Source organism: Macrobrachium nipponense, chromosome 17 (assembly GCF_015104395.2).
Source record: "Macrobrachium nipponense isolate FS-2020 chromosome 17, ASM1510439v2, whole genome shotgun sequence".
Classification (NCBI taxonomy): Eukaryota; Metazoa; Arthropoda; class Malacostraca; order Decapoda; family Palaemonidae; genus Macrobrachium; species Macrobrachium nipponense.
In genome coordinates, this window is record NC_087210.1 from 37,746,700 (window position 1) to 37,759,008 (window position 12,309).

General features: G+C 38.3%; 1 protein-coding gene across 2 annotated transcripts in view; it reads left to right on the forward strand.

Moving 5' to 3' along the window:
* Positions 1 to 12,008, forward strand: part of LOC135196179 (N-myc proto-oncogene protein-like) — a 22,250-nt gene extending 10,242 nt beyond the window's left edge. Inside the window, exons 1-4 of one of the 2 annotated variants that reach the window (XM_064222764.1) lie at positions 810 to 971; positions 3,452 to 4,341; positions 8,128 to 8,465; positions 8,686 to 12,008. In XM_064222764.1, coding sequence (XP_064078834.1) covers positions 3,462 to 4,341; positions 8,128 to 8,465; positions 8,686 to 8,985 — 1,518 coding nt within the window. In that variant the 5' untranslated portion in view covers positions 810 to 971; positions 3,452 to 3,461 and the 3' untranslated portion in view covers positions 8,986 to 12,008. Of the gene's footprint in view, positions 1 to 809; positions 972 to 3,451; positions 4,342 to 8,127; positions 8,466 to 8,685 lie in introns of those variants that run through there. The other variant, XM_064222765.1, reaches the window with a different exon arrangement.
* The last annotated feature ends 301 nt before the right edge of the window (positions 12,009 to 12,309 follow it).

The following is a 12,309-nucleotide window of genomic DNA, read 5'->3' on the forward strand; positions in this document are numbered from 1 at the left end:
TCTATATGAATATATTATAATATATCTATATATATATATATATATATTATATGATATATATATATAGTGTGTATATATTTATATTTTTATATATTTTTTATTTATATAATTTATAATATATATGCATTCGTGCGAATTTTGCTAATATGAATGCACGCTCTTACGTATTTCGTGATTGTTTCTCTTGAATACTCTATTATTGCCAAATGTGTCTATCCCAGAATTTATTGTATTTTATTTTCTTTTCTTTTTTCTCTAAGTTATAGATATGGGGGAAACCTTTTAAAGTAATCAGGTTGGCAATACCGGCTTAACTTTTCTCAGAGGAATCTTTAACCTTCTCTTAGGCTGTTGACATTTCATAGAATTCGATCATGGAGGTTAATGTGTGAAAGCAGAGCTTCGCCTTCCACGAATCTGTTTACTAATGTATGAAGGTAATCGTAACAGTTGTAGTAGACAGTCCATTAAATCCACTAAAGCAGTAATGCGCTAAAGAAACTAGTTCCCTTCATGTTCTGCCTGCTGAGACAACATTAAGTTGTTGTCGATGTTTGTTTTCTTAGAGAAAGGAACTAATATTATTTATAATGCAATCGTACGTTTAATGACAAAAATTAATGTTGATCAGAAATACAGAAATGTATGTTTCAACATTTTGGCAACTCAACTTTAGCATAGACGTGGGTCAGACGTCTCCCTCGGTTAATGACGTCATGATGGGGGGCGGAGTTCAAAGTAATGACGTTTTTGTGGGCGGAGCGTTTATCCTAGACACTGGCAAGCGCCTATTCTCCAGTGACTGACGAAAAAGTGTTTAGTTATCTCGTAGACGCTAGTGTGAAAAGACGTACTCTGTGTGGTTGTGAACACAACACATTTCGCTCTGATTGGATTACTTGAAGCAAATTTCAAGACATTTTTTCTATTGTACAGTGCCTGACATCATTACGGGAGATATTTAGTGAAAGGTGTGTAGCCCATACGGTTGTGTGGTATTTGTTTTTTTAATGCAGTATCCTTAATTTGTGAACTTTATTTTTTTGCACGAGTGTGACACTTGTGAGCCAGGAAAAATAGTAGCTTTTTAAAGAAATGTTTAGGCGTTGCATTGGTTGCTAAATGATATCTCTGTTGTTGACAACTCGCATAGTAATAATTGAATTACTGTGCGTTTTTTATATAATGTAGGAGAAAAATGACATCGTATAGCTTTTGTTCGGCTTTGACAGGTAGTCAGGTACCGGTATTCTGTGATATAGTAATATTCAATGGACATACACTTTGAGTGTAAGGATTTAATGGACATGCCTTATGGTTTGAGTGTGTAGGCAACAATAAATCATTCGTTTTCAAACAATCTTCTTAGGTTCGGCCCCTTAGACACAGCCTAATGTTTTATCACCCAAATTAAAATATCAAAAATAAACCCGTTCAGTACATTATGTTTTGAAGAAACACTTCAAGTGAAGTGTAGCCCGACGTTAGTGTGTGTGAGTTTTAAAAATTAATTCCACATTTTGATAGGTATATAAAGTTATAGATCAGTGCGGATTGTACTTCGTTTTAGGCTTGGCCTAAAAAGCTTAGGGGAAATTTTTAGCCTTTGTTTTTCGTACTTTTCCCAGGTTGTGTGGTAGTTTGACTTTAGTGTGATGTTGGAGAAAGAATGCCATTGCAGTGAGTTTATTTTCGTAGGCCATAAGAGGGGAGAGAGAAGGGGAAGCGAAGCAGCATCAGTAGAAGGCTCATATGAGGGTGATTTTTTGCGTATTCATATTCAAGAGAAGGGGAGGTGGTTGACTGACTTTGACATACAAGGTATGGTGTCCATCCGTCCAACTTCCTGTACTAAGATGGGGAGGTTTTTTGTTTCCGTATGGAGTGTAGTGAGCGATCTTTTTCTCTCTCTCCTTGCTATATACTTAGTAGTGCTTAAACTTCAAGGAAAATGTTTGACACAAACACACACACACATATATATATATATATATAGTATATATATATATATATATATATATATATATATATATATATATATAATATATATATATAATATATATATATATTATATTCTTTTTTAGTCAGCCACCGACCACATTGTGAACTATGCTGCACATTGAAAGCACGGGAAGGCGTGTTTGGCGTTATTTCACTCTCCGTTTGTGGCTGTGTCTTGGAAGGCTATTATGACGGGTGTCTTAACATCATCCCTTAGGTTAGCGATGTTGGTACTTAGCTTGCTTGTACTCGAAAGTAACACACACACACACACACACACACACACACACACACACACACACACACACACACACACACACTTCCTTAAGTAGTTGGTTCCATGTATTAACCTCGAGGCCTAATTTTTTTATTAGCTTTGGCCCAGGAGCACATGTGTGTGTATGTATATATATATATATGTATATATATATATATATATATATATATATATATATATATATATATATATATATAGATCGATAGATAATCACGTATAGAACTGAAATTAATTTCTGACACGCATTAGGATCAAACTTGGGTTCAATCCTGATACATACATATACATACTTGATTGATACATTTTTGTTTGTTCGACTTTGACTACATTTATTATTTGGAATTTTTTTATGCTGTATACTGCTTTACAATCCGGAGAGTTTTTGGTTGTTATTGCTGGCTCCAACTTAACGTTTAGTATTTCAAAACTTTTACATTCGTTGTGGAAAAAGCCATTCTGGATTTTTGTGAGTCATGCATTTTGTTTTAGTAATTATTTAAATGAGCATTGAATAGTGAATAGTGTTTTAAGCTCCATCTTTCCTTCAGTAGTTAATGATCACCGTTATAGGGAATTTTTCAGACTGAGTATTGGCAGTTATGCAACCAATTATCTCCTTGAATCCAAGCGGAAGTCGCACCAGAGATAGAGAACGTTGTTTACAAGTCGAATTGGCTGAATGAATGAATGAGTGTGACTCAGTCTTAAGAGTTGCCATTCATGATTAGTAGGAATGTGGGTCAGTGACAGGATTTAGGGGTGATGTCTGAAAGGAAGTTTTGTTGTATAGGTATTATAGCGTTTAGAAGTTATTTCCGAGGGAAGTGGGATGTTATTGATGTTACTAGAATAGTTTGATTCTTTTCACTTTGTATGTTCGATATTTGGTATTGTTAGTATTTCTTAAAGTGTTCAGTATTATTATATTAATAAATTAATGTTATTAATAGTGGTCCTTTGCTTATGTTTACATAGTTTAATAATTTTTTTTCCTGAACGATTCGCCTTGGATAAAGCTGTTCCAACATTAACGTTTATATAAAGCTCAATTGGTCGTAGTATCAGATTTTGACAGGCGATCTTGAGTGTGACAGTCAGAGTAGCTTAATTACTTATGTAAATATATTTTGTGTCAGTTTATTAACGGCTTGCTTCTGTCTTCTTACATCACAGCCAAAGCGTCATGGCAATGTGGGTGACGGCCCCTGACATGATGTCAGACCAGTGTTTGAGTCCAACGCAACTGCAGCACCATGCTGTTCCAGACGACATTTGGAATAAATTCGACATTGAAAGCGATAAAGCCCTGGTTCTGAGTAACCAGGAGGCTCTACCTGACAGCAGCACAAACTTGATGTTCACGCCTGAAATGGGATATGTTAGCAGTAATAATGTTATCAGCAGTAATGCTGCCCATTACCATTTGGGTGTTCCTCCCACGCCTCCTCACTCTCCACCCACGGAACACGACTTAGACGAACTGGTTGCTGTCATTCCAGAAATTTTGGAATCCCCCTCTGCCACGCCGCCTTCGGACATCAGTGACATTTTGTCCGATTTGGAATCCACTCCACTGACAGACAGCTCTTTGGAGGTTAGTTGGGGGTCTAACTGCTTCTCCTGGTGGCCCCCTGTTGTCGCCCCAGCCCCCTCAGAGTCCTTAAAACGAGACATCATGTGGGGTGGGGGGACGTGTTGTCCTTCCCTGTTGGAAGTTCCCAAGAAAGAACGCCAAGTTTCTGAATGCTCAGCCGATGCTGCCCTCAGAGAAGCCCTTCGACCTGACGAAGTAGCATCAGACGACGAGGATTCTGAGGATAACATGCCTGACACTCCTTCAGGAACGGATAGTGACGGCGACGTAGACGATCACAATAGCAACAGTTGGCCTAGAAGCACAAACAGTGCAGCACGGTACGGAAACATCGTTGTCTTCAGGGGCCTCGTCGAATCCAGTAGTGCCCAACTCGCCCCATCTGTCAACAGTGAACATAATTATTGTGGCAGAGTTCCAGAACCCGATGGCAATGTCATACCAGGCATCGTCACTCCGTCAGATACTGGTAAGAAACCATTTGTCCATTTAAGTATCTATTAATAGACATTTATTTTATAAGGGCGCTTAAAGCAATTTTTTTACAGTTAACTGTCGTTAAATTGCATAATGCATATTGGACCTCTTACTTAGCAACCAGTAGATTCAACGGCGTTTCAGTTTAGCGTGTGTTTGCTTTTATCTATCTGTATTTTATTTCCCAGTCATTTTCCCACGTTAATATATTTTCCCTACTTAACTTAAAATTTAATTTTGCCAGCTTTTACCCTCCCCGTATGGTGGTTGTAATTCAAGTATCGGAATGTTAGATTGACAGGCTACCCATCCTCCCATCCAAAATCCCCCCATCCCCTCTCTCCCTCCTCGCCTCCCAAGTATTCATGCCAGCTACTGACCCATTGAAGATACACCTCGCGCCATCTATTGAGAGATCCGTAAACTAACGGTCACCGCTCGCAGTGTTGCCAGAAGGGGAGGGTGGTTTTTGGATATACTCATATGGGCTTTACGTTTTCCAAAATTGACAATTGAGTTTTTGAGATTGTTAGATTTGTTTGTGTAATTAAAATATTTCCTAGCCTGTACAGATGTATTAAGAGTATATTCATTATTTTGAAACTTTGAATTTTTCAAGAATAATAAGCTTTTTTAGTAATTATTTATCTAGGTATTCATATTCATAATCTTTTCTCGCACCCTTTTCACTGAATGACAAGATTCGAAAGCTGTACAATCTTTTGTTATATATTCAGGTTTGTCTATACTGTGGAGCCTTAGGCTTTCTGCGCTTGTGGTAGGTCATGATCTAATTGCTCTGTGTATGAGGACTTTTAGTCCTTGGTTTTGATGTCAAGACAGTTCTTTAACTTGAACATCTGAACTGTAAAGCGCGAACAAGAAGTATTATTAACTGTGGTGAACTGCATATGGGGATACTAAAATTTTCAGTTAAATCTCTTTTATTAGTGATTAATTTTACCAATTTTTACTTTATTTTAGCAACCTCCCTATAACAGCCGTGTTTTATGTCAATAATAACTGTTGTTTACACCGAGATGGGTAAAATGTAAAGAACGGAATTTTGTGGATCGTTTGTTGGGTTGTCAATCATCCTCTTCCTCCCCCTCCCTCCCCCCGTATCAACGAGAGGGGGGGGGGGTTGTCTGATGGGGCGGGTATCGGACCCCGTCTCGTTGATACCTTCCTTGGCTGGCCGCGGCACTAACGGACTTGAGACTAGACAATTGAAGAGGAAGCGGGGCCGATAGACGGGAGGGAGACGACGATATGTTTTGGGGGGGAAAGCAGACCAGTATGAACTCGAAACTATGGAGTTTAATATTTAATAGACAGGGTAGTTTTGTATTTTGTTGATGTTTTGATTGTGAAGACCAGCTAGGGTGGAGTCAAGTGAGCGCGCTCGCCCACATAGTCGGCCATATTCATTTTCATCTTTTGACCCTCTTCGCCCTATTGTTTCGTGTCACCAGGCATCCCCATTGTTTAATACCCTTGTTGGAATTTGGCCTTCGTAATACACTCAAAACCGCAGGGAAGGTATGGGCGATGGTGGGAGAAAGAATGCGATATTCGCTAGGCAGTTAACGAGAAAAATAAGTTTCATAGCGTAGAAGTTGACTAGGCGATGTTCGTAGGATACTAGCAATGTTCTCTTCAGTTTTCCTTTCAATGCATTTCGAGTCAGTCTCGTCAGCAAGCGGGCGTTGTTGCTCGCGCAGCTGCTTATAATACAAAAAGGGAGTACAAATGTCGCATACCACCTCTGCACTGTTTAGAATTAGTCACCCTTTTCTCCTTTCCCTGCTCCTCCTTGGCCTTGTAGTACTACCAGAGTCTGCTTCGTGGATTGAGAAATTGTGCTTTTTCTTTAGGGGTGTGTAGGTCTACGGGAATAGGTTAGGGGAAAGAAAGCTGTAGTAAGGGAGCCAGGAATATTCTCTCTCTCTCTCTCTCTCTCTCTCTCTCTCTCTCTCTCTCTCTCTCTCTCTCTCTCTCTCTCTCTCTCTCTCTCTAAATAGAGGTACCAAAGTTATATACATATATTTCTATAAATGGAAATTTTCATCTTAAGCGATTATCAAGTTTTGATAAGACATTGTAAAATTATTCCGTTTTAGATAGAAATGAGAAATATCTGACTGACTGATAGTCTGCTTGGTTATAACTTCTTTTTATTTTACTTCATTGAATACATTATCCTTAGCGAAACCAGAAGTGTACATCCCCCATTTCTACCTGTCGTTCGGTGCCGTTTCTCTTGTAAATCAGCGTTTCGGATATGTGTAGGTTATCCTCCCCGTCCAGTTCGTTCAATATAGGCAGTCTACAAAACCATCTTTCCTATAGGTTCCTTCTAGATCATTCTAGAAAGTCGGTAAAGAAAGCAGTGGACATTAAAGATTTTGAATGGTATATTATGAATAAATGGGATATTCATTAGTTTCCCTTGATTGGAAAATGTGTGATCTCCGTAATTTGATCCTCAGCTGTGTAATTAGAAGGCGCGCGAATTCTGTCAAAACTACGTCGGTCAGGGAAGCGTTTCTTAACTATGGTAAAAGACCCCTTACGAACACCTGGTATTGGTGCCATCCCTATCCACTCTTTGATCTAGCGTTAAAAATCGTTTAGAGTTTCTTCCTGCACCGCCACAGAAATTCAACTCTCCTCCTGCTCCCTTTTCTTCATTCTTCTTCTTCTTCCTCCTCCTTCTCCGTTCCTCCTCAGACGATTTTTTTTCCCTTTCCCTTTCCCCATGTTTTGTGTCTCGGAGAAGTGCTCTCACAATCTTGGCACCGTGGTCGTCTGGCTTTACTGGTGCCAGCGCTAACTTAGCATCCTGGTATTTAGTGCCAAATTATATATCCCCTCTACTGTCTCCTGCCCCCCTCTATCTCCTCCACTGTCTGTTCTCCCTCCCACATTTCTATGCATTCTCTTCCCTCAACAACACACACACACACACACGCACGCTCACTCACACTCACACAGACAGTCGCTTCGTAGTTAACATCCAGTTTTAGTCACGTCATTGGCTAGCATCCCCCATATTCTTGTTTACACTCTTCGAGTACAATCTCTCTCTCTCTCTCTAAGTGGCCCCCGGACTAACTGATAAACTATTATTCACCTAAAGAGACTCCTTACTTCCATAACTTTTTTGCAGGTAGGGGGTTGGGCCAGGGGATCAGATAAAAAATAGACAATTATACCACACGGCTTTGAAGTTTAGGGTCTGCCAATAGCGTTTGCCAGGGACTGGTGCCAACCTCCCTACTTCGGTGCCTGTAACTAGGTATTGGCTGGGAATGCTAAGGCTTTGGGGGTTAGAATCCCCTGGTATGTCAGGAACGCATTCTCTAAGGCTCTTGACTTACCAGTGGTCTGCCTACGCGCTTCCTCAACAATGCCCTAAGGGATTTTTAGGTGGGGGCTCGTGGGATTGGCGAAGGGGGTTCGGAAAGCGAAGGAAGAAGTGTTTATTTAAAAGTATTCGAGAAGAAAGTTCTTTAGTCTGTCCCTATTTATCTCTGGGTAGTTTATATAAAAGTTATATTTTTCTCCAAGGGGGAGCCTTATTGGTAAGTTACATGAAATTAATTTTGAAGATATGAATTTAGTGTCAGGGTCTCGAGAGATGAATTATGGATGAGGATTAGAATTTTAATGTTATTTGAACATGCCCATGTTGTTCTTGTATTATTACAAACGTCGACCATTCTTTAAAGTTTAATATGGAACTTTTCTAAGTTTTTATCATCATGTCTTGCAGAAGACGAAGTTGACGTTGTATCCTGCAATGACCAGTCAGACATTATCAAAACCGCCTTCAACATCAACACGGCTTGTCCGACCATGCCTACCGCTACCGCCTCATCCTCATCGTCGCCCGGTACCGCAAGGCATCAAGATCAGTCCAAAATTTCTGCAGACGTTAAACGCCAACTCCAAGCCCGCATTCACGCCATGAGAAATCGTCAGAACAACAAGGTTGGTCTAGTGCCCAATGAAGCTGACGAAGCCACTAACAGTAGATTTGTTTCGGTGAAGATCAAAACTCAAGGAAAACCTGCAGCCTACACAAAAAGGATGAGGGACTACCACTCAGAGGTGATTAACTTGGTGAATTTTATAGTCATTTTCTTTTAGTGAGGTCTTAATAAACGCCCACATTCATGAGAGGAAAGGTAGCTTTATAACAATTCTTCCCTAAAAGTCATCATTTTGTTTGGATTAACTTAGGCCGGATTGTTGTGAAACTGTAGCGTTTCCACGATTTCCTTCGTTTCTTAATGAACAATGTAGGCTAATAGTCTTGCTTCCCTTACAGGTTATGAAGACGACCAAACACAGACGGAGGAACCGCGGTGAATCGGACGAAGGAAGACGGTCTGTTCACAACTCCCTCGAGAGGCAGAGGAGAGTCGATTTGCGTAATGCCTTCGAGTACCTTCGCCTCCTTGTCCCTGAAACGAAGGACCTAGAAAAGGCACCCAAGGTTCAGATCCTGAAGAAGGCAGCCCTCCACTGCAAACAGCTCCAGGTCACCGAACAGCGATTGATGAGAGAAAAGGAGAAGTTAAGAAAACAACTCGAATACCTCCAGCAAAGGAGAACGCTATGTAGTTGAGTTTGAAAATAACCTTCCCCTGTTGTATAGTTAGTTGTAAGGAACTGTGATTTATTAAATATTGTACATAGTTAATGTTATAGTGATAATGTTATTGTCAAAAGAGGGAGCATTTAAAGAGAAAATTGAACAATTTTTATGGAACTTTTGGTATAAAATAAAGTAGCCTTTATTGTATGTGTGATATTTTGAGTGCCTATTGTGTTAATCGCCCTCGATGCTCCTTGAAAAGTTCCTGAAGCTAAAATGGTTGTCACGTAGCATTAAGTGGCTCTGTGGATCGAAGGAAAATTCGCCCTAAAAGTTAATATGTAACTTCTCTGATTTGAAAGTCAGAGGAACCCTAGGAACAGGATTTGTAAAGTAGGAGAGATTAGTGTTAGTAGTGTACATATGCACCATTGGACTTAAGCTTACAACGTGACATGGAATTTAATGGTATTGTTGTGTACACAGATTTCAGTTGTTGTGTACTCAGATTAGCATTGGAGAAATTGAACTCTATGTCATGCTAATGTAAAAATTATGTCTGAAGAGTATTCAGAAACTTGGTATTAAAGGTTTTCAGAAATTTTTGTACTGTATTTGAGGGGTATTATGCAGATGCCATTGACATTTTTTTCAGGTGTGATACCAAAGTTGCGTGGCCTGTGTCTGTCGTGTATCCAATAATCCTTTCGTAAACTCTGTTTATTGTTGAATTGTACAGTGAGTGAGCCGTCAAGGTTAGAGGAAAAGGAGAGAGTGAGAGAGAGATGCTTACGTAGGGTCGAGATGGATTGTGAAGGAATGAATGGTGAATGATCTCTTTTTAAGTTTTCACTTGAATGTTCGTCTGGTTTTGACCTTATGAGTTTCTTACTTTTGAAGGGTCAAACGTAATGCCAGTTAACCTTTTTTTTTTTCCCTTCTTTTTGTGTCTTGACCTGCCCATGAATCTTCTGGGAAAATACAAAGTAATTCGTAAGGATTTAGAAAATATTTAAAAGCCGGAATACAACAGTTTTCTTAATTGTTTCAATTCGGTTTTGAGAAGTTTATTTATATTGTATATCTTTTTAAGAGATTATCGGTTCTTTAGTGTTTAAGTGTTGCAGCCCCTTTTTCAATTTTACCCTTTGAGGAAGAAAAAGGGGAAGACTTGAATTTTGTCATTATTTTGGCCAATGATTCTCTAGTTCTAGTGGCAGTCGATAAGAAAAGACATGTAGAAGGCGGGGTTGCATTATTTTTTGAATCCTTTTTGAGGGTCAAAAGATGGATTTAAATGATTATAAACACCTCGCGACTTAGTTTTAGACCAGTAGTAGAAGTGTACATGTGACGGGGTTAGAAGATTTGAGCTCTGCAACATATGAGTGTGTTTAGCAAGGCTGGTGCAGCGTGGCTGCAGTTGGCCTTTTGTTTCATAAAGTCTCTAAGAACTATCATTGTTGGTGGTTTCTTACGAAACCTTGGCTTTGTAGGTAGGTAACAGTATTATCGCTTGGAGGCCATATTCAGCTTGTTAAAAAAACGAGTGTCTACACTCGTGTAGTGTAATTCGTCTAAATTTGGGGGGGCTGGTTTTTTATGCCAGAGCATTCGTCTCTATTTTTTAATTACGTCATATGTCTGAAATGCTCAAGTCAGTAATTAAAGTTAGTGCACATAAAATAATTACTTCCCTCAACTTTTTTTAAGGCCTCCGTATATGTAAACTATAGAGAACCCCCTTTTTTGTATTGCTCACTTTTGTATGTAGAAGAAAAAATTTAATCTGGATCGGTGATCATGACAAACGGCAAATTTATTGGTAAATAGAAAAAGCGAAATGTGTATGTCAAAGCTTGGGAAACTGGATGGTGATCCATAGTGGTATTGTGACGTTTATAGTCTTGTTCTTTGATTGTGAATCCCAACTGATACCTCATTTTGTCAAGTCTACTTATGTATACATGAGAAAAGCTTGGGTTTAGTTTCCGGAAAAGCATTTCAGTTCGTTCATTTTCATGGTTCATTATTTCCCTTCTCAGGTCAGTGCGGCTGGTCGGTCAAAGTGTTGTAGGGTTTGGAGGCGATGGGATGGAGTAGGTTCTTGTATTGTTCTTAGCTCTTACGAACAACAAACCTACCTCAGTTTTCTCTGAATCTCCCCCCCCCCCCCCCTTTACTAGTTATCAGTGCTATGTTGTCATGAGTATTTGTAAATAATAATAATAATTCGTCATTTCCAGTCGCATTTATCTGGGCCCAAAAGCATTGTTTGGAAAAGCAGCATACACACACATCCAATATATAATGTAAATAGTAGACCCCCTTTGTACTTTATTATACAGATTTTTTGACATATGCTTTGCTATATATATACATATATTATATATTCACAATGTGAATTGATGTGCTCAGTTTGATGAAAACGGTTAATCTATTATGAAGCAGTACCAGGGTTTATTGAAAGGAAAATATAAATATATATATATATTTTTTCACATTTTCATCATATAGACTTAGTAAATGTTCTTTTTTTTTTCTTTTTTTTTCTTCCTCTTGATACTACATATAGAGAGCGTGAGAGTGAGTGGCTTCTCTTGTACAAAAAATAAAGCACATCAGTTTGTATTGACTGAGACTTATTCTTAGATTTGAAATATATGTTATTATGAATGTACAAATGTTTAGGCCCGTTATTATTTAAGAGTTCAAAATTACCTTCCTTTTTAGTTAATTTCATTTTTGTCAGTGGATTTACAAATATGAAGTTGAAAAAAAAAACTTTTTTTTAAATATATATGTAATATATATTTTTTGGAATTTTTTGTATGTTATCCATTGCTGTTGGAAAAAGGAATTGTCGATTTTGTTTCAACTTTTCTTGCTTTAAATAAGTGTTTATTTACGATATGCCATGTCATTAATAGTAAGTTCAAAATGTTATCAGATTTAATTTAGTGAAAGTTTATGCAAAAAATTTATTGTACTTTTTATTTGAATTCATCTATATAGCACAGTTAACAAATTGAAATATACCATTATATATGAAATATGCCTTATTTCCACTATTTCAGTTGACAGTAGTAGTCGTAAAATGAGTTTTAACTGTATTGAAAGGGTCTGTTTCTGGATTACTGCAATTTTTACGTCAAGTATACGAAGAAATATTAGGTTACGACCTGTCTCTTTCCCACTGATTGACTCAAGCAGTGAAGTTTTTATCTGGGTTGTGTAGAAATGCCACTAACTGTAGAGCGAAGAGGCTGTGGTTATAAAATAGAATGAAGTTTCATTTATATAATTTATAAAATAGGATGAAGTGTCTTTATAATTTACGTATATTGAGAGGGC